Here is a 27,027-nt window from a genome sequence, read left to right as displayed (position 1 = left end):
AGGTGCTCCTCAAACCAAGTCTTTGCTGAGGTTCCTGCCTCAAGATTTTACACCTTGACTTGGGTGATTCTGTGTCATTCTTTATGAAAATCTCAAGAGTTTTTACAGGATCGTCATAACCATCGACCCACCATGTTTTTGCCAATTGTTGTTTCCCTGCCCCCCCCTAAAGTTCATCGCCTGGTCTTTGAAAGGTAAGCCATTCAGATCCGCTTCAGAAGAGTTGTGTGAGAAACGCCAAGTAAAATGCAAAGTTCCCCCCAGCTTTCGTCATGAAGCGCCCCCCCCCCCCCATTCTGGAGGCAGAGTCTGCCCGGCCCCAGCACGTGGCCCCAGCCCGCCGTCCCCGCCGCTCGCTCCCTCGGGGTCCTCGCTCTCCGAGCGAAGCGCCCACACTAGATAGCCTCCCGTGGCTGCTCGTTTGGAAACTCCCTTATTTTAGACTATTTCTGCGATTTAGTCGGCGTGTGTGTTGTTCAGGAGTAGGGGTGGTCAGGAGCCAGACTGCTCGGTTCATAGCCTCGTACTCACTAGCTGAGTAATTCCGGGCAAGTCTCACCTCAGTTCCTTCATCTGTAAAATGGGGATTATAATAGTGCCCACTTTATGGGATTATCGAGATGATTAAAGGAGCTAATGAGTACTTAGAGCAGTGAGCGTCGGGCACAGTAGGCTCGGCGAGCGTTGGCCGTTGTCACTGATCTTCGCTTGTGGCTGGTCGTGATGACACCTTGTCCACGCCTTGAATTCCACACTGGAAAGGAACTGAGTGAGCCCTTACTTTTTGGGGTGATGCAGAAGTGGTCCCTGAATCGGGTGTAAACGAAACTGCTTGACCTCGACTCCCTTCACCTCAGGCGTCCAGGGTAACCTGAGCTCCAGGGTCAGCGGACACCCAGTGCTTGTCCCGGGAGCCCTGGTCCCTGGTGAACAGAGACCCCTGCAGCGCCCATTGTTGTAGCGCAGCTTCTTCCCAGGCCGGAGCTGCGGAGACGTCTTAGGCGCGGTTCCCACGCTGGGGCCCAGAGACGCTGGTGAGGTTGACAGTCGGTCTGCAGAGGGTTCAGCACTTCGCCAAGCGGGGACAAGCAGAGCCGCGAGGCGCCTTCTCAATTGAAGCCATCAGGTCGTGTCCACGGACTGAACGTCTCGGGTGTGGCTCCACAGGCACACAAAGAAGAACAGAGAAAACCAGGGCTGTTTTGCTGAACAAAACCTTTTGGGCTGAGAAACCTGAAAGGCTTGTTGTTTCATTAATTTTCTCACCCTGGCGGTTCCAAAAGGCAGGTAAATCACGTTGTTCCCAACAAACCTGCCGGCAGGCGGAGGCTACCTTTCCGGACAGAAACATTCAGCCGCCTGATGGGTTTTTACTTTAGGGCGATGAAGGTGTGGAGCTAGAGGGAGGTGGTTCTCGATGCCACTGGATGGTTCTCTGTGAGACGGTTCATTTTAAGTTGTGTGAATTTCACCTCAATTAAAAACACACACAACTAAGCAGACTGGCACTGGGCACCTTAGTTACCTCCGAGGTGTCACAGAGCTAATCTGGGAAGCGCCCTGGTCTTTGGGAATTTAAAAGCCACAGTAAATACTGTATAAAACGGTGGGTCTGGAGCCCTTCAGAAGGGTCCTGTGCGCCTCTCCGGGTAATTAAAGGGTGCCGTGCGGTGTTTGAAGTCTCCTGGATGACTGTCTGGGCGTTATCGTTGCAACACAGGTTATAAGGGCCTATTAGGTGCTAGTTAAAAATACACCCACGGCGTTGAACCAAACTGGGGGAATTAACTGGGAGCTGCTGTCTCCGCAAATGAATTTCCCACCAAATCAGTTGAGACCCTACCTGCTAAGGCCGGCACCCGGCGGCCTCCCGTCAGGCCGGCCGTGGTGGTTTTCTCCGGCCCTGTGGGAGGCGGGGCCGAGCTGGAAGAGACGTGTTCGCAGTGAGCGGCTGGGGCTGACTCTCGCACACCTTTTACTGTAATTACAGCGTGCGACTGAAAGTAACCATTTGGCTCTTTTTTTAAAGCCACTATAGTTAGCTTGACTATAAACCCATCCATTTTCCCCCCGGCCGTAACTCACTTCCACCAACAGGTCTTGTGCCAGGCGCTGCGCTGGGTGCGGCCGGTGACGGGCCGGACGGCCGCCCTAACTTTAATAGGTGTGAGGTTCTAGAAATGGCTGTAATAATTTTTCATCACCTCCAAGCCCATCTGCTCTGAATGGCCAGTTTTATGTTATCTTCTGTCAGGAGGACTTTGAAATAAGAGCCAGCGGTTAGTCATTGTTTTGCAGAAGTCTTTGTTGTTGTATTTTGACAGAGGTGAGCATCTCTGTGTGTCTATTGAATAGATTTTTTTTAACTGAAAAATAAATTTTATTATTTTATTAAGTTGAATAGATTTTTTTTAAAAAATCCTCACCCAAGGATATTTTTTCCATTGCTTTTGAGAGAGTGGAAGGGAAAGAGAGACACACATCGATGGGTCACCTCCCGCACACGCCCCGACCGGGGATCGGGCCTGCAACCGAGGTACATGCCCTTGGCCGGAATCGAACCCGGGACCCTTCAGTCTGCGGGCCGACGCTCTAACCGCTGAGCAAACCGGCCAGGCAAATTGAATAGATTTTCATTAGTCTCCTTGGCGGGGAGTGTGGAGCGGACTGGCCTGCCCGCCGCCCGCGCAGCGTGGAGCCCCTGCTCCTGCAGGCCGCTGCGGGCGCTGCTGCGCTCCAAGTGGTTCCTGCGGCTGCGAGGTCGCCTACGTGCTACGGGAGCTGTAGTCTTGTTTGTTGTTTGTCTCTTCCCCCGAGGGTATTTTTCCCATTGCTTTTCTGAGAGAGTGGAAGGGAGAGAGAGAGAGAGGAACGCATGTGAGAGAGCACGTCGAGGGGTCGCACGTCCTCGCCAGCCCTCGTTCCATCTGTGGGTGGTGGCCGCCCGACAGGTGTGCGGTGACGTCTCCGCGCTCGTGTGTGTTCTGATGCAGAGACGAACGTATGTCACCGTCTCCGAGGCAGAGTCGCTGCTGTTGACGCCGTTCGTATCCGCGGGGGTTTTGGCAGCCGCCGGGAACGTCCCTCGGCTTCCCTCGTGACGTCCTCCCTGAGAAATGTGATTAAAAACACAGCCCAGCCTCCCACGAGGCACATCACCAGGACAGCGGTCGAGGGAGCTCCCGAGGTCTGCAGGCTCTTGGTTTGTTTTCGGTCTCGGGCCGTGAAGATGGCCAGTGTTTATAGAGATAAAATCAGCGTTGTGCGTTTGATCGCTGGACAGACCTGCCTTTCGCCCGGGGCGGCCGTGCCTCCCAAACCCCGGCAGAGCGAACGCAGCCGGTGTTGCCTCCGCCCGGCGCCTGTCGCGGGATCTGCGTGCGCGGCAGACCTGGGCCCGGTGGGGCGGTCGCCAGGACCCGCTTCGGAGCGGTACTCATTGGTTTTTGTAAACATCGGGGCCAAGGACAAAATGGATGTTTTGAAAATATTTTCTTAAGTCGCTCCCATGGGTGTACTTTCATCCGGAATCACTGACCCCACAAAGACTTTTTATGAAGCCGGTGCAATCTGGTTGTCAGTTTCATCCAAAAAATCAATCTGGCTGGCTCACGCCGGCTGTTGTCTGGGGGACAACAGAACAATTGAATTGTCTTTTTTTTTTTTTTTATGTATTATTTTGTAAAAGATGATTCTCGCACTGTCCAGGTGGCCTGGTTGGTTGGAGCGTTGTCTGTGCCCTGAAAGGTTTTGGGTTCGATTTCCCGTCGGGGCAACCGATCGATGTTTCTCACATCAGTGTTTCTCTCTCTCTCTCTCTGTCTTTCTCTCCCTTCCCCTCTCTCTGAAACTCAATAAAAACATATCCTTGGGTGAAAAAGACGATTCTTACTTGCTTGAAATAAAATCCCCACTTCAGGTTTTCAGCGACGGAATTTTCAGAGTTTGTAGAAATTCTCCTAGTGCCATTTAGCGACATTGTATCCTTTCCCCCTCAGCTTTGAGATATAATTGACATGTAACATTTTGACGTGTAACATTGTGTCAGTTTAAGGTGTCCAGTGTGTCGATCTCGATACACTCGTGCATGGAGAAAGGGTTACCACGGTGCCGGCACTCGTGCATGGAGAAAGGGTTACCACGGTGCCGGCACCCCGGTCCGGTCCCATGCTTCCCATTTCCGTCCTGTGGCGGGAACATTAAGGTCTCTCTTGGCCACTTTCAAGAGTCTGACACAGTGTTATCATTTGTAACCACTGCGCCGCGCATTAGATTCCCCAGAGCTTGGTCATCCTCTAGCTGGGAAAACGGAGGGGTTTACAGTCAAGCTGACTCCAGTGGCTGACCCATCTCACTTAGCATAACGCCCTCGAGGCCCAACCGTGTCGTCACAAATGGCAAGATTTCCCTCTTTCTCGCGGCCGAGTAACATTCCACCTTCTGTTTGCTGCTAAGTCCCCAGTTTCTAGAACCACGTCTGAGACACAGTAGGTACAGTACTGATGGATGAGTGAACGGGTGGATGTGATTTTGGCTTTTAGAGCAGGAGCACCACGGATGTTGCTTAATGTGATGTTTGTGTTCTCTTAACCTTCATAAACATTTCGTTTGAGGGAAGTTATCTGTTATAGTCCTGTCGCGATACGTGAAAAAAACTCTTAGCTTTTAGACCATAGTAGTCCTGGATTTTTTTAAGTTTTTTTTCCCCCTCTCCCAAGTGTAAAGTCTTTTTTGCAATCAATAACCAGTTCATACTCGAGTATTAATGATGTCCATTCTCTGAAGAGCATTTTATATTTTTATGGGAACCAACAGGAAGTACATCAATCGAGAAGAAGTAGTCGTTCGATACTTGATGTAATAGACTTTTCTATTGGCTTCTGCATTTTTGATCCCCAGTTGGCAGAGGCTCAAGTGACCTTAAGTTTCTCTTTTGCTGAAGGTTTTCCCATCAACCCAAATATAAACTACTAAATATTAATTATGGTCTACTAGGATCGCGTGCATGGAAATGTGTTGGTACAGAGGGGAGGGGGCCGCGGGCTGGGCGACGCAGTGTTCTAAGCAGGACATAACCCGTCTGATTCCTACAAGATCCTGCTGCGTCCCCATTTGAGATAAGAAACGGAAGGGCAGGGAGGTTGGGTGACTTGCTCCCCGCGACGGGGCTGGTATGTCACAGAGCCAGAGTTCAAAGGGCCCGTTCGTCCAGCTCCAGACCCAGGTGCTTGGCCGTTGGAGTCTCTGCCTTCCCAGGGCAGCTCTTTGCCACCTCTTTCCATACCCAGAGTCTTCTTTTATGTGGGGCCCGCTCCCTGGCCCCTCTGCCCTTTGCATGCCCCTGTTTTTCTGTCCGTGGCTAATACGGTGCAGCCTCTTAATGAACTTTACAGTGAAGTCGGTAACTGGCGTGACAGGCACCCTCCCTGGCTCTGCCGGAGGGCTTTGGTGTCTTGTCCTGTTAACACTCACCTGAGGATATTCTTTCCATCGCTTTCTCAGAGAGCGGGAGGGGGGAGAGAGAAACATCCATGTGAGAGAGACACTCCGGCTGGTTGCCTCCTGCACATACCCTGACTGGGCGGTGGGGCGCGAACCCACAACCGAGCTACGTGCCCTTGACTGCGAATCGAACCCTGAGACCCTTCGGTGCGCAGGCCAACACTCTAACCACGGAGCCACACTGGCCAGGGCTGCAAGCGTGTTTTGGCTCCTGCTTGACCTTTGTACCTCCATCTAAACCTTGGATTTATGGTCTCCAAAAAAAACGCCTGTTGGGGTTTTCATTGGCACTGCGCTGAACCTCATTAAATAAATAATTTTAAAAACACGGGCTGTTAGCCACAGAGGGGTCTGAGAGAGAAGGAGGGATGGGATCAGTTGGCAAACGCTCGCCCTCAGTTCTGAAATCCCCGGTCTTGGGAAATCCTGGCCGTGGACTTGGGAGATCCTGGCCGTGGTCTTGGGAGATCCTGGCCGTGGTCTTGGGAGATCCTGGCCGTGGACTTGGGAGATCCTGGCCGTGGTCTTGGGAGATCCTGGCCGTGGTCTTGGGAGATCCTGGCCGTGGTCTTGGGAGATCCTGGCCGTGGACTTGGGAGATCCTGGCCGTGGTCTTGGGAGATCCTGGCCGTGGACTTGGGAGATCCTGGCCGTGGTCTTGGGAGATCCTGGCCGTGGACTTGGGAGATCCTGGCCGTGGTCTTGGGAGATCCTGGCCGTGGTCTTGGGAGATCCTGGCCGTGGTCTTGGGAGATCCTGGCCGTGGTCTTGGAGGCCCTGAGGACAGGCCCTGCCTGTCTCCCCACCACACTCCCTTTCCCTCTATCCCCAGCCCCGGGCTCGCGGGGCTGCTGTCATTCCCTCCCCTTGCCGTGATCTCCCCGGCCCTGCCTGGAATGGTCTCCCCTCCCAGGCTGCCCCTGGTTCAGGGCGAGGTTGGAGCTCGGTGCCCCCACTGGCTTGTACTTTACCCTCCGTGGAAACTCTGCTGCTCTGCTGACTCCAGGGCCTGGCACAGAGCCTGGCTCAATTATTGCCACTTAGCGGAAGGAGACGGGCATATGGGTTAGACCGAAAGCGACAAGAGACCCAAAGAAAAGTGGCTCAGTTGACCAGACACACAGTGTCTCACATTTCGAGGAGTCTCGAGGCTGGGGGATTCCGGGATCGTGTTGAAGTGTAGAGAGAGGAGCATCGATCTGTTGTTCCAGTTATTTATGCAGCATCGGGAGCTTCCTGTGTGTGCCCTGACCGGAATCGAACCCACGCCCTCGGCGTGCGTATCAGGACGGCGCTCTGACCCGCTGAGCTGCCCGGCCGGGCCTGTACCTGTTTTTACGTCGTTGTCGGCAGGCTCGTGCTTGAGAGAGATTCTGAGGCCCAGGGCCCTTTTGCGTGTGTTTCTAGTTAAACTCCACTGGCTTGCGTGGCTGTCCAACCGTGACGCCGGGATGGGGCAGCGCCCGTGTTGCCGGGGATGTCCCGGGCTCCGGCCTAGTTGGCACTTGGTCCCGGGAGCACCACCCTCACTCACAGGCCCCGGGCCACACCGCAGATGCTACCTGGCTCACGGAACCTGCCTCCGCTTGTGCCCGGAACAGGGGGCCTGGGCTCCTGGAAACAAACCTCGGATTCCTCCCCTTGCATTTACCCGTTCTTTCCCCGGCAAACAACGAAGTCACTTTGGGTAATGGCTTGTCAACACTTCGAGGTTTGACACTTTTATGTCAAAAAATACGTACGTGGGCATTTCTGCTTTTAATTCGGCGTATGAGAAACGTCCTCAACTCGTCCGCTGGCATTAATCGAGGTCTTCGTTAAAAACGTGAGAACTGGGGTTTCAGGGGGCGCTGGTGATGACATGGTTCTGTTTCTCAAGTTTTATAAAACTTTTTATTTTTGGGTTTCTGTCTATACACCCACTTTAATATTCAGACCCAAATCGATTTTTTTAAAAACCATTTTAAATGGAGCTGTTGTTACGTTTGCTCTGGGAAAATCTATACCTCCTGCCACGTCTGCCTCAAAGGTAAGAGGAAGCCAGGACCAGGAACACCGTCCCCGGGGATGCGTTTTAAATAGAGCCATTTAAGGTCTGCTGCTCACAGAGCCCAAGTCCTCAGGAGTGGCTTATCCAGAGCCAAGAGCGTCCTGGGACCGCGGTCCAGGCAGCGCGGCTGGAAGAGGACCTGCCTCGGGCGGGGGGCGCCTTCCCGGGGGGCACCCGCGGAGGCAGGGCCTTGGGGTGCAGCTGAGCGGCACCTTTCTCCGCACCCGAGCCCTTTACACACAGGGAGCTTCAGCATCTCAGTTTCTGACTAGATCGGCTTGTGCCCGGGATCTTGAATTAGTGGCGGCTCAACACACTTCACTGCAGGAAGCGCCGTGTTCAAAGTTGACCTATATTTGGGGGAAATGCGGCTCGTGGCTGACTTGGGGCTCCTCGCCTCCCAGTCGCCCACGGGCCTCTCTGAGTGTAGCTCCTGCGTCACCTCTCCTGCATAATCTGAGTTCAAAAATCGGGGGTCAGAGGACTTGCTGATTAGCCAAGAACAGCCATTCTGTGCCAGCCGGAGGGACGCAGGGGCCGACCGCCCAGGGCAGGGTTGGTTTGTCGGGGCGACATGGCTCTCTGGGGACTCCGACGAAGACGCACTGGCCTGAGCGATGCCTGGCCCCTGCGCACACAGGTTCCAGCTCCAGCGCGCACAGGAGCCTGATCACGGCCCAGAGCACAAACCCCGCGTGGAGACAACCGCGAGGCCCAGCGGCTGCGCTTGGCTGATAGCACTGCCCTCTCCTCCTTCGTCCCGCAGCTTCCTCAGCCCCTCCAGGACTCCGCACGGTCCAGGCTGTTTCGCGCTGACATTGTCTGGTGCGCTGCGTGGACATTTGCAGCTGAGGCTGCAGGAGCCACGGTGGGCCAGGCCGCTGGCACCCGGGCACGACGCAGGCACTGGCTCCAAACGGCGGTCCCTACTGTGTTCATCATTCGCTGTTAAAAAAAAAAATCAGTTTTATTAAAAAGAGACCTTGATAAAACAGTAGAGGTGATTCCTTTTATTAAACCTCAACTCTTTTTTGGGGGGTAGTGATTCAACTTTATTTTCCATTTTTCAGGCTAAAGAAAAATTAATATTATTTTTTTATTTCTCAATTATAGTTGACATTCAGTATTGTTTTGTGTTCATTTATTTATCTATTTAAATATGTTTTTATTGGTGAGAGAGAGAGAGAAACATTGATTGGCTGCCTCCTGCATGTCGCCCACTGGGGGTGGAGCCGGAAACCCGGGCCTGTGTCCTGACGGGGACTCCAACCAGTGACCTCTTGGTTCATGGTCGATGCTCAACCACAGAGCCGCACCGGCTGGGCACGTTCTGTATTAGTTTTAACCCTTGAACATGCGTCTTTTTACTGGCATGTGTGCCAAGACGCGAAGTATCCTAAAGCTTCAGGGTGTGTGCCCTGAGCCGAACTAGCCCGTGGTTCACGGGGCGCCATCTGTACTTCAAAGAAAGGCCGACAGACAAACCCCGGAGGATTTGGCAGGCATTTCCTCAAAACTGAATGAAGCGCCTGTCACTTCAAGGAAACAACCGACAACATTTGTTGCCAACCATCGCATTCTAGCTTATACGTGAAAACTGGAGTTTTGGAGAATCTGTATTTGCCAGTGCGAGCTGGATAGCTTCCAGGGAGCTCACGACTCATCAGAGCAGCTGAGAGACAAACCAGTGCGGTTTTTAAATATTTTAGGGCGGGGCGCGTCGACCCGGGCGATCTGCATCTATTGGTGGAATAATGTTTCCTACGTGGCCAGCGCGTGCGTCCTACCGTCCACACCCAGGTGCAAGAGCCGCCGGAGGCGCGAGGTAGACCAGTGCATTTTATTGTCACCAAGTATGAAAAATTCATTGCTAGGGTTTCAGATTTCACACGGCAAGTGGCCTCTCAGAAACCACTGCTGGTCGAGTCTGGATGTAGCATCAAGTGAGAGTGTCCACTGTTACCTGGCGGGGCTGCTGGAACTCCCCCGCCTCCTAGCCGCACACCTGTGTGAGGTCAGATTGTTTCACGCACTTCGGCCAGAGTAAGGAATCACCGCAGACGCGACACAGGAGGGTCGTGGGCATCCAGGCGTCTTCTGTTAGGCCAGACGCGCGAGAGATTCGCAAGAGCGTGAGTCAGCGCCGCTCTCCTCGCTCTGTGTTGTGTTTGTTTGTTGTGGAAAGTACTTAAAAGTAAAAATACCTGCATGTTATTTACATTAACATGTAATGGACTTATTATATTTTTAAAAATATGTTTTCATTGATTTCAAAGAGGAAGGGGGAGGGAGAGAGAGAAACAATGAGAGAGTCATCGATCGGCTGCCTCCCGCAGGCCCGCAGCCCGGGCCTGTGCCCTGACCGGGAATCGAACCCTGACCTCCAGGTTCATGCGTCCACGCCCAGCCACTGAGCCACGCCAACCGGCTGGGCAGATTTACTGTCTTTTTAAATGAATTAATAAATATTTTTAAAATCACATTCTCTTTAATTTCTGATAAATACTGATAGCTGCCACCCGCATGAACCAAAGCTCGTTGGGGTCCTGAATGACTTTTAAGGGGGCAGAGGGGTCCTCGGGTCCACTGTCATGTGACGCACCCGGGATGGACTGCGCTTTGGATAATGGCACCATCCCAAACGGCAGAGGCTGTTTTCTTAAGATTCGGAATTTTTTTTCCATAAAGTTTTCCACATTTTAGTCAAGAATGTAAGTGGGTTGATTGGTTTCTCATCTGTTTTGAATTTCCTTTTAGCTTCTGTCTAAAAAGCTCGTGCTGTGGGTGCCCGCGTGACCACAGCAGGGAGCGGGGTGTCCCCGGGGGTGCTCACGGCGTAAGGAGACCCAGGCCCCCCGCGAGCCGGCCCCGCGCGTCGGTGCCGCGGGCGGTCGGCTGTGAAGCTCTCCCGTCCCACCCGGGCCCGTCCCGTCAGGGGCCCGTCCCAGCTGCAGAACGGGCTTGGGCACCGATAACTTACCAAAAGCGCGTCGCAGGTGTAGGTGGCCACGCTGACTTTTTTCTAAGTGAGCTTTTATTTACTTATTTATTTATTTAGGTTAATGTTTTCAGTCTTTGTAACATGTTTCTTAAGCACTGCGGTGCCCTTTCTATAATTAATACTGTAATTGTTTCTTTTCTCTCTCTTTTCCTGATTCTCACGGAAGGATGTTTTTTTTCCCCAGTGATCTTTAGAGAGAGAGAGACAGGGAGGGAGTAAGAGAGAAACACCCATGTGAGAGAGACTCTTCGATTGGTTGCCTCCCGCACTCGCCCCAGCCGGGGCCGGGGATCGAACCCGCAGCCCAGGTACATGCCCTTGACCGGGGATCAAGCCCTGGGCCCCTCGTGTGACCACGGAGCCTCGCCGGCCAGGCTGAGGCCAGTCATGTTTAAGGTGAACTCAATTCAGATGTCGATTTGTGTTTTTTTTTAAAAAGGGTTTCAGTATCAAAAGCTGTTGCTTTACATTGTATACGCGAGGCTAGAAAGAGTCGCAAACTAATGGAATAGGGGGAAAATAAAGAGACTGTTGACAAGGCGAGAGCAAAGTCGAAGGGCAGAGGGGGCTCCGGCCCAGGGCCCCCGGGCTGCCTGACCCGGGACAGCCCCGAACCCTGCCTGCACTCTTGCCTCCTGGGCACACGCGCCGACCGAAAAGTTTAATTTACAACTTAGGCGGAGTAGGACATTAGCAAGAACTAGCAATAAAGTAGAACAGTTATTAACAGTGAGTTGCAATGAAAGCTGTGCGAACGTGATCCCTCTCTCCCTCGCAAAACACCTGGCGGTCCCGTCCTCCCCCTTGTTGGGATGACGCGAGGCGACACCGGGCCTGCGCGATGAGACCCGTCGAGGTGGGATTTTCCCGTTTTCAGACGGCGCTTGGCCGAGAAGAACTGAAACCGTGGGGAAGGAAACTGCAGAGGAAGGGGGACTGCTGTGCTCGAATTGTTTGTATATTTTCTCTCTCAAGTAGTTTAAAGAGACCCACAGCCTTGTGTTTACACTGTCTCTGCAATAACATAAATCGAAGCCCCCCAGCAGCGGCTCTGGGGGGAGTCGAGGAGTTTGTGGAGTTCTCAGGAGCAAGGCTGTCTGAACACCTGAAATACCGGCCCCTTGTCTTTACGAGAGTATTAGGAAGTGATCAGGTACAAAGACATTTCGCAGTGATTGTTCTTAATTAGAAAAACATTCTAGTAAAATAAAACCCTAATAAGTCGATGTTTCTCGAACTGCCCTGTGGGCCCGGATGGGAGGGAGGCTGAGGGCACCGCTCGTCTCCCGAGGAGGGTTTCTCACGCCTGAGCGCGCCTGTCCCTCTGCCGCCCGCCCGCGCCGGGCGTAGGGCTCGTGTGCTGGTCTCACGGTTGTCACTGCCCTGGATGGAACACGGAACCGAGGCCCCGGGACGCGTGCGACATGGGGAGGTGCTGGGTTTAAAATCAAGCCCGCAGAGGATGCTGAGTGTCCGCGGTCAGATCGCAGGCGCCTGCGACCGGGTCAGACTGTAGCTTGGCACCTTTATATGGGATTGGGCGCTTCCCCGGTGACTGATCCCCACGACTGATTCGGTGAAAGTAGGCGGGGCGGCTTCTGCGCCTGGTAGGCAAATGACTGGCACCCTGCGATGATGCTCCGTGGCCTCTCTCTGGGAAGTCCCAGAGCCCCCCTCCCCCGAGCCGTTACGCCTCGGAGGTTGCGAACTTTCCAGCCTGGCCGCGTGGCCGTCCCTTCTCCCCACGCTCCTCATTTTCACAGCCCTCTCAGGGGCCTGGGCCCCCCCGCCCCCCGCGCAGAGCCGAGCTCCGGCCAACTCGGCTTCCTCAGCCTTGGCGGCCGCTCACACCCATCAGCCTACGACCTCCCTCCCTGGGCTCCGAGCAGACCTGTGTCTCCAGCCCCGTCCCCGCTGTGCTGCGCCCTGGCTCCCGTGTGGCCCCCTCTGCTTCCCCTCCACTGTGTCCTCCCAGGAAGCAGGAGCAGGAAGGTCACCCTGGGGGCCTCCGTTCCCTTTGTCCCTTCCAGCTTCCTCAGCCAGACGGTCTCTAGGCCTCGATTATATTAAGTGTCAGTAAAACCCTCCCCTCTGCTCCCATTTTCTCTCGTTTGAACTGGAGCAGTGTCCTGACTTCCATCTCCCGGTGACTCTGAACCTGCCTATGGCGGAGCCCAACCCCCACCCCACCCCCCCCACCCCCGCAGGCCCGTCAGTGGCTCACCCGTGCCCACTGGAGAGTCTGAGCTCGGCATTCAAGGCCGTGGGTGGTTGGCCGGGACTTTGTCTGGTCTCACCACCTGTCACCTCTCATTCCCTTGCACCGTCCCCCACCTGTGCTCCAGAGGACACTGTCACCTGCCTCCGGGACACCTCCCTGCCTTTGCATGAGCTGTTCCTGGAATCCCGCCCCCCCAATTCTTCCAGACTAGGAACCTCAGGGCACAATGCAAATCGAGCTATATTTCTGTTTGTTTTGGTTCCCCAGCTCCTAGCACCGTTCCCGGCACATGGGCTTGCTATGTTGGAATGAAGTCCATGTGAATTATTTTCTTTTTCTGTTTGAAGAAAGCAGTATTTTATAACTTTTCCTTCCCAGATCCTGACCCCAAATGTCAATGAGCTGTGTTGAGTGACCACCCAGGTAACAAACAGTTAAGGTGCTGCTAGTGCGGCTGAGTTAACAGTGGGGTGCGTCTCACCTCTCAGCTTTCGGTACCTGATGAAGAGAGTTTTCTTTGTAGCAGGACATTAATTATCTCCACAAAATGTGTTTCTGATAGGGACAGAGGCCGTGAGTGGATGGGTCAGAGATCAGGGCCCAAGGCAGTTTCGAACCTGATTTGATCACGTTGGTTTAAAACTGCCGGACACGAAGGTCCCGAGCCAGTCACGGAGAACGTCAGGGCCCGTTCTGTGTGGCAGGTCATTGTCGAGACCACTGGCCCCTGAAATTCTCTCAGTCACAGAGAAAGGTTATAAACCATTTTTCATTGTTTTTGTTTTTTTTTAACAGGATCAGTTTGACAACTTAGAGAAACACACGCAGTGGGGAATCGATATTCTCGAGAAATACATCAAATTCGTAAAGGAGAGAACAGAGATCGAACTCAGCTATGCAAAGCAACTCAGGTAAGCTGGTGCCAGAGGCGACCTGCTCCCGCTGAGAGGGCGGTTTACGGCTTTGTTCGTAGCACGCAGGCCGTTCCTTCCCCCTTTCGTGGGAGATAGCGTATCAGTGGAAACAGTTGTTTTTAATATAGAAGAGGAATTTTCTTAAAACAGGAAACAAACATCAAATTATTGATTTTAGGCTCATTTTTATTTAATTAATTAATTTTTATCTCTCACCCGAGGATATTTTTCCATTGATTTTTAGAGAGAGTGGAAGGAGCGAGAGGGAGAGAGAGACACTGATGTGAGAGAGACGCATCGGTTGGTTGCCTCCTGCGCTCGGCCTGACCGAGGCTGGGGATCGAACCTGCAACCTGGGTATGTGCCCTTGACCGGATCTCGAACCCGAGACCCTTTGGTGGGCAGGCCGACGCTCTAACCACTGAGCAACACAGGCCAGGGCTCTTTTTTTTTTTTTTTTTTTAAAGAATATTTTCTGAATTCCAGAGCGTTTGATTTTTTAAGGAAACTTTTTCTTGAAGTATAACCGACGGAGAGAAGCGCAGAAATCCCAGGTGCGGGGCTGCGGAGTTCTGAGCGCACTGCCGTGGCGCCCCCAGGTGAGGGGACAGCGGGGACCCCCGCCCCCACGCTTCCCCGGGCGACGCTCTCCAGACCGCTCGCCGCAGGGATTTCGTCTTGCCGTTCTTTTTTATTGACTGACTTTAGAGAGAAAGGAAGGGGGGAGAGCCAGTTTGTTGCCATGTGCCCATGCGCCGCTGGCTGAGTCTCGTATGTGCCCTGCCCGGGACCCGACCCACAGCTTGGGCGCATCGGGCCGACGCTCCCACCACCTGAGCCCCGGCCGGGCCGGCCTTGCCTGCTTTTGAACCTCCTGTGACCGTCCTCGTCTGTTAGGCAGCCTTCGCATTTGGCCTCATCGTTGAGGAACGTGTTTGTGGGACGCATTCGGGCTGCTGGACGCAGTGGGCGTCGGTCTCGGTCCATCGGTGTCCGCGTTTCGGCGCATGTGCCACAGTCCACCCATTCTCTCGGCACCTGGCAGCTGCTTGTTTCCTATTTGGGGCTAAAGCTCAGACCCAGGAGTGGCCTGGGGGGGTCACAGGCTCGTGTTTGTTTAGCAGGAATAGATGGGGTCAGCCAGTCTTCCAGGATGTTCCTGCTGATGCCCCCGCCCCCCCCAGGGGTATGAGAGGCCCCGGGGGCCGCATCTGAGAGGCACTTTGGGCCTTTTACACCTTTGATGGTGAAATCACCCAAGAAACGTATGCTCGTATGTGAAGCGTTGAAACGTTTGGGCAGAACTGAGTCTGAACTGGAAGTGGCACCGGAGGATCTCGAGCGCTGACCCGGGTGGGTGAGCTGGTTGGCGCAGATGGGTAAAGATCTAGGTGACGGGCCGGGAGCGCTGCTTCTCAGCGCGGGGATCTGCACGCGGGGTGTGCCCGCGTCCTCGGAGGAGCCTGGGTTCTCCCAGGGCTGCTGCTGGTGCTGGCGCTTAAGCCGGGGATCCCTTCATGGATGACAGGCTCTGCTCCCGCCGAGTAAATACAGCGCAACACACGCGGCTCGGCGAGGTCACTCTCGCTGCTCGCTGAATCCAGACGGGCTCCTGGCGCCCGGCGCAGGGCCCCGCCCGAGCTGAGGCCCCGGGAGCCGAGAGCAGGAACCGGGACGGCCGCTTCGAGCTGGTTGTTTACACGGTGCACCGTGAGTCGTAAAAGGCGGTCTTTCCTGGGACGGTGGGTTACCTGGTTCCAGCCAAAATGAGGTCTCACCGTGTGGATCTCCCTGTCTCTTCCTGTCAGCAGCGCCGCTCTGCTGGCGCCTCAGTCCGCTCTCCCCCTTTGCTTTGGAGGCTTGTTACCTGATGGCACTCAGTGGGCTCTGCCACGTCTCTGCATCCCTCTGGGCCGTGACGGGGTGCATTCCCCCCATGTACACCCCCACTCCCCGGCTCCCCGCCTTCTCACCGCCCTGGGCGAGGGAACCGAGGGCCCCGGTAACAACGGGAGGCTGCTGGAGAGGACTGCAGGGTCCAGGTGGGCTTAGGGCAGCCCGAGGGCCCGTCGGCCTCCGCCCCGCTGTCGTGTTTCCCCGCTCGCAACAGTATCGCTTGGCTGTGCCCTCACCTCTGGGGAGGTGGTTTTCCTGAGATTTGAATGCGAACATTTGTTTCATTACATCCCTGAGAAGTATCTAAATGTGTACTTGCTGGGAGACTTGATGCAGAAAGACTGTGAGTTATTAAATAAACACCTCCAAAGCCATCACTGACCCTGCGGACAGGTCTCCTGACCTTTGATGCCGAGGCCTTGGCTGGACCCTTCGTGCCGAAACGGAGTCCTGCTGTGGGTCCCGGATGACCGGCGTCCCCACTTTCCCCAGTGTCCGTACCCGCTGCCTTCATCTCCGCGCCTGGTGCGCTGGTCCTCCAGGGCCCCAGCCCCCCGTGCTGATGGGCCAGTCGCTGTCCCGTCCTCGGCATCCGCGACCTCAGCCGCTCCGACAAGGAGAGGCCCCTGCCTCCCCCCCGGCACGGGCCCTCTCGGGCAGCGACGCGCAGCGGTGTGTCTCCTGCGTCCATCTGGGCGTCTGGACGGCGCCTGCGGTGTTGCACACCAGAAGCCGAGTCCCCCCGGCCCGGCTGCCCCCGCCCACTGAGGGCGCTGCGGCTTCCCTGCTTAGTGCAGAAGCCCCGCGGTCCCCTTTGGCTCCCACCTCTTTCACGCTTGCCCCCTCCCCATCCACGCCGCCAGGAGGTCCTGGTGACTTTCCGTCCAGACTGATCCAGGATCTGACCAGTTCTCGCTGCCCCACCGGCCCCCAGAACCTCCGCCTGGACTGTTGTCCCCTGACTGCATCCCCTTAGTCCACCCTCACGCCCCTCTTGTCTGTCTGTTTTCCATGAAGCAGATCATGGTGCTGCTCCGGGCAAAACACTAGCACCCCCCCTTACTCAGTAGATCCAGAATCTGCACGGTGCGTGTCCCGCAGAGCCCTGCGTGATCGGGTCCCGGGTCCCCCGGCCTTCCTGACCTCTTTTCCTGTCTCTTCCCCTCGTGTCCGCTCTGACCACCCTGGCCTCCTTGCTGTCTCTAGTGCGCACCAGGCACACTCTCGCCCAGGGGCTGCATCGGCCTTTCTGTGTGGAGATAACCTGTAGGCCCGCCCCAAGGAGCTGAATGGCCAGCGGGGGCCCCATCTGCCTCAGGTCTGTTCAGACGTCACTTGCTCGGTGGCTGCCTTACTGTCCAATTTTTTTGCAGTGCCATTAACTTTCTAACACTCGTCACTTTCTATCTCTTGTATGTGTTGTTCATTGCTCCCGCTCCTGCCCTGCTAGGATGTAAGTCCCTCCAGGCAGGGCTCCGAGCGTGCACACTAATGTGCCCCACAGTGCAAACAGCGCCGGGCCCCTGGTGGGTGCTCAGTAAATAGTTGTAGAAAGAGTGCAGGTCTCAGGTGCGCTCTGTGGTTCGCGGGGCCTCCAGGAGAATTATGTGTTTGCAGAGGCCTGTGAGAGCCAGTGAGGGTTTTAACCACAAACCGAACAACTGACAGTGTGTCAGCAGGTCCGGGGGGTGGCCAACGAGCCAGACGCAGGAAGTGCCTGAGCCCAAGGAGCTCAACTCCTCATTTAGGGAAGAGCCTGCATGCAGATACGCAAGGAAGCAAACTGCTTAAAGACTGCATTTCCACCCCAAATAGGCAAAAACAGCCATGCAATAGAGCAGGGTGGGGGCGGGCCTACAGGCCAGACTGGCCAGAAAGACCCATCGGGAGCTCAGGTCCTGGGGGGAGGCGGGTGCCAAGGGCCTGGGAGTAGCTCTGTTCGGCCAGTGCAAAGGTCCTGAGGTAGAAATGTGGTCAAGGAACACAGAGGCCAATGTGATTGGAGCACGGTCAACAAACAGTTGCCTGAAATATCAGTATGATGTTGATAAATCTGCACGATCTTTTGAGGAGACATCTGTCATTAAATAATTTTTTATTTTTCTCTGCACCAGAGGAAAAAATGGCCAGTTTATTTTAGACAAAGATGATCGGGACTTTGGTTTCTGTAGGGTCAGTGGCCGGCAAATCACACAGCCACGGTCACATCCTCTACTGCCTGGTCTCACAAATAAAGCTTTATCGGAATACAGCCACACCCACCGCCTGTGTACTCTCCACGGCTGCTTTTGCACATCGGTGGCGGTTGAATAGTTGTAACGGAGACCACATGAGCATGACCTGTTTGCAAGTCTAAAATATTCGCTGATTGGCCCTTTAAGAGAAAAAGGTTGCTGACCCCTGCTGGCGTTAAATTCCTGATAGAATTTTAAAACATCTGTGCCCTGCGTAGGAGCACCTACTATTGATTGCCCTTAGCAACTGTTTCTTTTTAAAAAAACAAAAACAAGAAAACACAAAACACTACATTATTTGTTATGACCAGATAATGAATGTATAAGATGAGAAATGCAGAAACGCCGGAGGTACAGAGTGACATGCAGTGCCGCGTCCGGGGTCTCGCCCGGTTCCCAGGGACAGGAGCTGTCCCCAGCCTCTCGCGCGTCCCTCCAGAGAGCTGCTGCGGGAGGAAGCGTCGTCTCCCCCGCTTGCCCGGCTCAGCGCCCTGGCCTCCCGCGTCCTGGGGCTGGCTCCAGGCTCGCTTTCCAGCGCTGTGCGGGATTGGGGGCGGGCTGACTGCTTCCAGTTGTTGGCAGCTCTGAACAGTGTTGCGATGAGTGACCTTGGAGAAGACACTTGGCCAGGCGAGCCCAGAGGAGCCCCGACAGCCGCCCTGCGGTTGGCGGCGTCGCCACGGGGCCCCTCTCAGAGGCCGAGGCGTCGGCACCGAGGGGCAGCGCGGCCTAGCTTGGCCCTCCCCAGCCTCCTTTACCTGCGCCAGTTTGATAAGTAAATTTGGGCCACCTGAGCGTTAATTTCGGTTTCTCTTAGCACAGGCGAGGTGGAGCATGTTCTTGCACACGTGGGCCGCTTGTGCTTTCTCCTTGATGAGCCCTTCAGGCCCTGCCCTGGTCAATTTATTTTATTGGAGCTCATGGGAAATAAAGGGTAACTATGCAGAAACCGTTTTATAAAATGTTGCATGTTGTGTATACAGGGTATCCTGTTTAAATTTACTTTAACGGTAGGAAAGACATCAAGGTGAAACCAAAGTGTTTGCTGAACTTTAATGTTAAACAGACTCGTAAGATTTAGCAGAAAGATTCTGAGAAACCCGTAGGGCGGCCTCGTTGCTCCGTCTGGTTTCTTAAGCTCCACGCTGTAATTCTGAGCGGGCTCGACGGACTCACTGCTGGGAAGGAGGGAAAATGTATCTGCAGGTTTCTCTTCCTCTGCTAATTGAATCCGCGACTCGGTCTGTAGCGTGGTTTCTGGTCAGTTTGTCGCAGCTTCTCCGCTCAGCAGCGTCAGGACAGCAGGGCCTGCGTCCCCCCAGGAGCCGGTGGCATAAGCCTCGGGCTCTTTCTCATGTGAGGAGGGCCACGGTCCCGACGGTGTCGCCGGCTGTTCTCCGGCCGCACCCCCTTCTCTCCACCTGGTTGCTGCTTTGTGTTTCGGTGGCCAAGCCTGGGGCAGCCGAGCCTTGTTCTTCTTGGGTGACTTGTTTGTTTGAGGACACGTGTGAGGAATTGTTTTCTTCGTCTGGGCAGCTGGATAACCCCCGGGCTGTGCCCAGTCAACGCAGCTTCGAGTCCTCCTTGTTTCCGGACACCGTCCGTTCGCTGTATCTGCTTTTCCCGGGTCAGAGGCTTCTCTACTGATGTATTTGCTGCTGTTGACAGTTCTCCCGGCTGCTCATTTTCATTTCTCGCTGGGAAAGTACGGCTCTCGGATCAAATTTTCTTGTGCCATCTCTTTTCCAGAAATCTTATGGGGAGCTTTTAAAAAAACAAAACAAAACAAAGAGAGAGAAAAACAAGACATTCCTGGACCCAGCCCTGGACCTTCTGTCTCAGAGGGTCTGGAATGGGGCCCAGCGGCTCCTTTTTAAAAGCTCCCTGTGGTTCTCGGGATCGGCCCAGTTAGACGCAGGCTCCTTGCTGAAGGTCGGGTATGTCTCTCTTACCTTTTAACGGGCCTCTCGGAAGAGCAAGCTCAGTATATAAACACTCAGGATGTTTCAGGCGGACCCCACACCTCTGAGGGCGCTTCCTGTGGCTCGTTGGCCTGCGCGTTTCTTCTACATAACCTCGGACACACAAGCCCGTCTCGGAGAGCAGAGATGGAAGCTGATCTGTGTGTTTTTTTCTTTGTGCTGGTCCCCGGGAGACATATCTTTAGGCCTGGAATTCACTTCTAGGCCTCTGAAGTTTTCCGTTTTCTGCCGGCCTCTGTAGTGAATTATTCATCGGTGCCTTAGAAAGCATTTGGATGCTGTAGACGGCAGCTTGGTCAGTGACGGGCGGCCACCGACCCCGGTGGTCCTCATGGGGCGCCCCCCCCAGGGCTTCAGTCCTGGTTAGGGTTCGCCTGCTTCATGGGGCCCCGAAGAAAGCTGGTTTCACCTGGACCTGCTCATCTACATGTAAACCTTTGCGTGGCTGCTAAGGCCTGGAAGCTCAAAAGAAATTGAGGATTTTTAAGAGAAGACCCTTTGAAGTAAAGTTTTGAAAGAATTGTAACACAGAGTGTGAATTTAGAAGGGGTGTTTTCACTTTGCTGATTATAGTTAACAGAAGAAATGGTTAATGTTTGAAACCATGCGCCAGCCCGGCCAGCGTGGCTCAGTGGCGGAGCGCGGGCCTCGGTCCCGGTTCGATCCCTGGTCAGGGCCCACACAGGACTCGGCCAATGATGCATAGGTGAGTGGGACACAGATCCGTGGGGTTTTCCCTCCCCTCCTGTCTCTCTAAGTAACAATAATAATAATAATAATAATGATTTTAGCGGTCTTCTAGTTAAAAGTCATAGCATGAACCCCCCCCCCCAAATTGTCTCCGCCGCCTTGGAAGACTTACAGGCAGTTTCATCCGCTTCTTGGGGGAGCGGCCAGCAGCCGTGACACCGCCCTTGGCACTGTGACTCGTAATTTAAACATTTGGGCACAGTGCAGTGTGGCCCTTGAATTTGAAACCACGATGCGATGGTCGCGAGGGCTTGGTGGCCTGGTGAGAAAAACCGCCCTCGGCTCAGAACCACGTGGGGGCCACCGCGTGGCACACGTGGCCCGTGCTCGCCAGTGAACCAGGTCGGGTCTTCGCGGCCAGTAAGCGGCCCGCTGGCGACCGCTCCCGGTCTCGCCGGCCGCCCTGAGGCCAAGGCCAGCCGGGCGCCCTTCCTGGCAGGGCCGTGGCGCTCGCGGGAAGACGCGAGGAAGGACGGGGTTGTCCACGGTGGAAGTTTGTGATTATTTTCCTTCACTTACAAAAACAACAACACTGGCGTGACCTGGTTTCTCGGGGACCCCTCTGTGTGAGGTGACGTGTCTGCGTTTTTGTTTCAGGAACCTTTCGAAGAAATACCAGCCTAAGAGGAACTCGAAGGAGGAGGAAGAGTCCAGGTCTGTCCGTCGCCCTCGCGGCAGCCTCTCTGCGCCACCGGAGACGATGGCGGGGGGACGGGGGGACGGAGGGGGCAGGAGGGGCGGGCCCCACAAATCAGTCGCATTCCCTACCCACCTTCGTGTCTCTTTTGAAATCGGGGGAGAGAAAAACAGAAACGTCGTCAGCGGACCTGTCGCAGGCGGTCCCGGCGAGGGTAGCGGGGGGCTCGGGAGCGCGGACGCCCGGGCGTGGACTGTGGGTGCTGCACCCTTGGTGCGGCTTCGTGACGTCCAGAGTCTCGTCCAGGGGCATCTGTAATGTTCTCAAGGATAAAGTAAATAAAAATAGAAAGAGTGAAAAGAAACAGGTGAAGCTACTCTTAAAAACACATTTCATTTAATTCAAATATTGTCATCTCGACACAATAAACAGAATTACACGTGGGGCTGAGGCGCCTCGTCGGACAGTCCCGAGGTGTCGGGGGTCCCGGCGGGCGTGAGCGCCCCGGGGCCGCGCCGGCTCAGCGCTCACGGAGCCAGCCGTTGCCCTGCGCGGAGCGGTTCAGTTCCGCAGTGAAGTGCTCCTGCTGTGATTAATCCTGAGCCGGCCTGAGGAAACGCTCTTACGTGTAATGAATCCTCAGCCTCCCGGGGGAGGCGGGTGCAAATTAGCCTGAACCGAGGGACCGCTCGCCGGCGCGGAGCGCGGGCGCGAGCCGGGCCTGGCCCCGTCTGAGAGCGCGGCGTGTGCTCTGCCCCGCAGGTACACGGCGTGCAGGGCCTTCCTGTCCACCCTGAACGAGATGAACGACTACGCCGGGCAGCACGAGGTCATCGCCGAGAACCTGGCCTCGCAGATCGTCGCGGGCCTAGCGCGCTACGTCCAGGAGCTGAAGCAGGAGAGGAAAGCGGTAGGAGGCCTGTTTTTTCTTCCCAAGAGGTGGGCCAGAGGTTGGGGGGGGTCCCTAGAAACTTTCCAATTAAACGGAGTCATAGATGGTGGGTCCAAAGGGGACCTTTGAGAGAGGATCGTATAGAAGTTGTGGACCTTGTTCCTAGGAAGTGATTCTAGGTCTTTACAGTTTCGAGGGCCCCATAGACCCTCTGAAAGTCACCTGTGGGCCCCAGAATAACAATCCCATTGAGGATTTTAAATATATTTGAGGATGTTAGGCGTATAAGAGTAAGCAATGTGATATGGGGTATGCTGCGTGCGATAAATCGCATCCAAGTAAATGCTCGTCAGGAGTTTTAAAAAGCCAGAAGGATGACCTCGGTTCCGCCCGTGTGACCTCTTGGTTCATTCCTCGCTGCGTAATGAACACGACCTTCCTGCTTCTCCTGACCCGTTAAAATCTTTCCACGGCCTTTATTGTGAACAGGAGAGAAACGTGGACACTCAGTGTATTCAGAGTCAAGATTTGCCCTAAGAGATTTATTTCTAAGCCACGATCTGTATCCCTGAGCTTTGATCGCTTGCTGGGTGCTTAATAATTTGTTAGCAATCAAGTACCAAAGTTGCTTTTCCAGCGCTGTCCTTTTTAACACAAAACCCCGAGCCCGCAATAGTCCTGTTAGTGCTCGGGAGGTGCGTGGACCCGCGAGACAGGCAGGGCGCCCGCTGACGACGTGGAGGAGACATTAAAATAATAACAACCAAAATAATTACGCCACTGCTGCTGTGAGTTGCTAGGGAGTCCCAGGCTTTAGCTCCAGCTACCGTTTCTCGTGGCTGGTGGAAGTGATGTCTCGCTTGAGCGCCAGTCTCGGCCCTCAGCGTGATACCTCAGTGTCTGCGGCAGGGGCGACTTCAAGTGCACTGCATGGAGACTCTCCAGGGTCGCTTCCCGATCCTGGCAGAGGGTTACTTTCCGTCTAGGATTCGCTGCGTTTGAGTAGATGGGTCCCTACCAGGAGCCCGGCTGCAGTGAGAATAGCTCACTAGGCGAAAGGGGAGGTTTCCTTCCCTTTTCGGGCAGATGCTAAAGGAAGTAGGGGAGAGGTGGGCGGGTGGGAGAGATGAGCACCCGCCTTTGGGGCCACGCGGCCCTGAGCCAGCGGGCTCCTCAGAGGGCCTGCAAGTCCCCAGGACGGGAGAGCGCCGGCCGTCCCTGCTTCCTCCGGAAAGGTGTTTGCAGCAGGTCCCTTGCACGCCGCGTGGCCATAGGACCCTGCGGCTCGCTCACATAATGACACGGACAACCGGCGCTTGTCCTGACACACGGGCCCGTGGGCTCGTCTGCAGGAATCTCTGTTGGCTTTTTAGAAGTAAATCCTGTAAACAAACCCTGACTTGCCCCCTGTAAAAGCTCAATGCTGAGGCCCTTCCCTGGCTGGCGTCTGAGCCGGTGGCGGTTCTCAGCGGGCCCAGCACGCGCTGGAGGCCCGAGGCGAGGGCTCTTGGCTCCTGCGCCCGACGGGCTCCACTTGGGCAGCTGTGGGTTTTTGTGTTTTTTTGTGGCAAGATGTTCGCCTTCTGTTTGGAGGTGATGGAATCAGCCGCCAGAATTGGGGTGCATGTAAATCCGGGCACACAGTGCAGGGCCTTGGCTCTGGCTCAGTCTTTTGTAGACAAACATAAATTGCGGATATGACGACATCCTGGAGTCACTGGTGTTCAGAGGTAATGAGTGGAAATAAGTGGGAAGCCCACAGTTCTTCGTGAGGGAATATGATTAGTTTCATGTGGAAAAGCTGGAAATTTGATACTTGCTAAATTTTCCTAGATTTTTACAAATTCGTAGTGACCGCGGTGTTCATCACCTGTTTAAGGTGACACATACACTACGAACCTGTATTTTATTTACTCTCCCTTTTTGTTTGTTTTGTGAGGTGCTGTGACTCATTTATTATTTGCCAACATTTTTTTAAAATGTTACTAAAACTCTGAATTAAAGAACAAAATCTCACAAGCCTTATATATAAAAATCCTAAGTTTTCCAAGTTTTCTTCTTCATGTCATTTATGGATATATAGAGAGACAGAGATATAGGTATATATCACATCTCTATATCTGCTCTTTCATGTAAGTAGCTGTTATATTTTTATACATTTTATATTTTAAAATATTTATCTCTAAATATTTATCTCTATAACTATATACAAATATATATAATATTTAAGAGTATAAATATAACTTATATTTTTCTTATTAGAATTGTAGTAGCTATATACTATTCTAACTCTATTATTATTCATGTAACTAATTCTTTATTATTTTATCTCTAGGCTATCACCAGTTTCTTACTAGTTAGTTAGTTAGTTAGTTAGTTAGTTAGTTAGAAACAACACTGCCGTGAGCCCTCTGCTTTTATAGCTATTTTCTGCGCGTGTGAGATGGAGATTATTTCTCCAAGCTACATCCCCAGAGTGAGAACATCAGGTCACAGCTGCACGAGTTATGGTCCTTGATTAAGCGTTGGTCGTTTATATGGTTAATGGCCTTTAACTGAGTATAGATGAGACGCCCAGGCCCCTGAGGTGACCGGCTGGGATGGGAGTCGGCTCATCTGAGATGAGTGGCTATGAGGTGTATCCCTCCATGAAAAGCATCGTGAACACACTCTCACCAGCGGTGTTTGCACATTGCATCAGGTTATTACAGAATTTTAGAGAGCGTCTGGTTCCGCTCCAGCCTTCGAGCCTGTCTGGGGTTGTCCACTCACCGCACAGGAGGGGTTTGTGGAGACTGAAGCTCCGGAGGGGGGATCGGCAGGCTGTCAGCTCCAGAGGGGGTTCGGGAGGCTGTCAGCTCTGGAGGGGGTTCGGGAGGCTGTAAGCTCCAAAGGGGGTTCAGGAGGGTGGTCAGCTCCGGAGGGGGGTCGGGAGGCTGTCAGCTCCGGAGGGGGGGTGGGGTGGCTGTCAGCTCCGGAGGGGGTCGGGAGGCTGTCAGCTCCGGAGGGGGGTCGGGTGGCTGTCAGCTCCGGAGGGGGGTCGGGTGGCTCTGGCCAGCATTTACGGGAACCTCCAAGTTCACTTCTCCTGGCAGGTGGAACCGCTGGCCAGGAGCAGAATCACTTTCTGGCAGCGGTTATCTGAGTTCTAGAGGAAACGGTCACACAGGGTGGGGCAAACGGAGGTTTACAGCTGCGAGTGCGCAAAGCAGAGTTTATTCCTGTATTACTGTTCATTAATCATTGTGTTATTTTCCACACGAACAACTGTAAACCTACTTTTCCCCCACCCTGTCCCATACCTGCAGGGACTCACACACATTTCCATAAACCTCAGAGAATGCTCACAAGACCCCACAATATTTAGAACTGGCCATTAATTTTTCTTCTCCCGAGGCTTCAGAAATGTTTAAAAATGGATACTGAAAGCTGTAACGTTTCTTAAAGTGAGGCATCGGGCAGGTCCCACTGGTGAACTGCGAGGGGCTTCGTTTTCTGTGAGGCTGCTCTGCAGCCTGGGCTGAGTCCAGTGTGTCTGGAACATTTTATTTTTTTTTTTTTATAAGAGATTTCAGCAATTAGATAAGCTTGAGTGTGAAGGAAAGCAAAAGGTAAGAAGAGTTTATATATATGATCCAGCTCATTACAGATCCATTTCTTGTTGATGTGAGCCCCCTGAGATTCAGCTGTGGATGCTTTGGTCTGAGACCAGACCCTGTGGAAAGAAAATGCGAGACCAGGACGGGGTTAGGTTCCTGCCGTGGGTGCTCATAGCCCTTCCCCCTTCCTACTGGTCCTGCATTCTTCTTAGTAAATCAGAACGCAGGGCCCCTGCGGCCTCTCATTGCTGGCCTGGGGCGTGGGTGACGCTGACCACAGCACACGGCCCGGTCCACTGTAAGCCTAGAAGGTGCGTTGTGCATTGTCTCGTCTCCTTTGTTTCGAAAGGACACGTGACAGTGGCATTCTGCTCGTTAACGGCCCTGTCACTGCTGCGGCTCTACCGCCTGCAAAGCCATCGGTCTGCTGAACCAGAGACGTTCTCGCTGATCACTTGTGGATACTTCAGTTCTGTCCTTGATGTCGTGCGTTTGAGATGCGACTCTGGGTTTACATTTCTCCCGTGAGCTGAACGAGACCCTCCCTTTCGCCTAAGAATTGTGCAGATTACTAGACGCACACTCGTCCCACCCAACTCTCCTACCCAGTCGTGGTTCCGTTGTCAGGAGGGCCCGGAGCGCAGCAGCCGCGGGAGTGACACCCCAGGGCTGTGAGTGCAGCCCCCTGTCAACCCCTCGGCACAAACCCGCAGGTCCCCAGCCCCCCATCGGCCTGCATGTGCCCCGCCTGGGAATTGATCTGGCGACTTTTTGGTGCATGGGGACAGCGCATAACCAGCTGGGCCACACCGGCCAGGGCCACCTGGCACCCTGTCTGAACGCGTACTGATGGCGATGCTCCCTGTTTTGGTTTGGAAGTAAGAGCGTTATACCCTTGGAAAGGATGCGTGAGGGACACAGGTCATTTGCTGCTCGGTCGTGGTCATTTTAAGATCCCATCACCCTGAGAGTTCACTGGGATTCCTGGAGGAATTGGAATTTTGAGGAGCATGAAAGGAGGGATTATTCTGAAGAGCAGATAAAAGACCCCTGGGGTCCGAGTGGACTGTGGATGTGAGAGTTCTGGGCGGCAGAAGCCACCGTGGGGCTAACGGGGGGGCTGTGGGGAAAGGACACAGGACAGGGAGTGAAGGAAACCTGGCCGGTGCTGCTGGGCCAGGCCTGGGCCCTGCACAGGGATCCCTGCCCGGGGCCAGGCGGTCGGCGTTTGGGCGAAGCGAAGCCCCCTGAGCACGCACAACGGTGGGAAGGAGGCTTTTAGGAACTAAAAGTTCTCTGAGAAGGTATTTTTATTATAAATGAGTTTGGGGAAATAAGCCTTAAGTCGC

At 54.3% G+C, this 27,027-nt stretch overlaps 1 protein-coding gene across 11 annotated transcripts in view; it reads left to right on the top strand.

Annotated features, from left to right (window-relative positions):
* Nucleotides 1–27,027, top strand: part of FNBP1 (formin binding protein 1) — a 92,039-nt gene that overhangs the window by 18,092 nt on the left and 46,920 nt on the right. For all 11 annotated transcript variants that reach the window (XR_013999859.1, XM_081151467.1, XM_081151466.1 and 8 more), the window contains 3 exons: nucleotides 13,570–13,685; nucleotides 21,148–21,204; nucleotides 21,950–22,097. Coding sequence is in view for 10 of the 11 variants with exons in the window: in XM_081151467.1 (XP_081007593.1) it covers nucleotides 13,570–13,685; nucleotides 21,148–21,204; nucleotides 21,950–22,097 (321 nt within the window). In the remaining variant the exon portion in view is untranslated. The remainder of the gene's footprint in view (nucleotides 1–13,569; nucleotides 13,686–21,147; nucleotides 21,205–21,949; nucleotides 22,098–27,027) is intronic.

The sequence above is a fragment of the Miniopterus schreibersii genome (genome assembly GCF_964146895.1).
Source record: "Miniopterus schreibersii genome assembly, chromosome: 11".
NCBI classification, from domain to species: domain Eukaryota; kingdom Metazoa; phylum Chordata; class Mammalia; order Chiroptera; family Miniopteridae; genus Miniopterus; species Miniopterus schreibersii.
The sequence above is the reverse complement of the archived record's forward strand: the minus strand, read 5'-3'. Positions and strand labels throughout refer to the sequence as shown.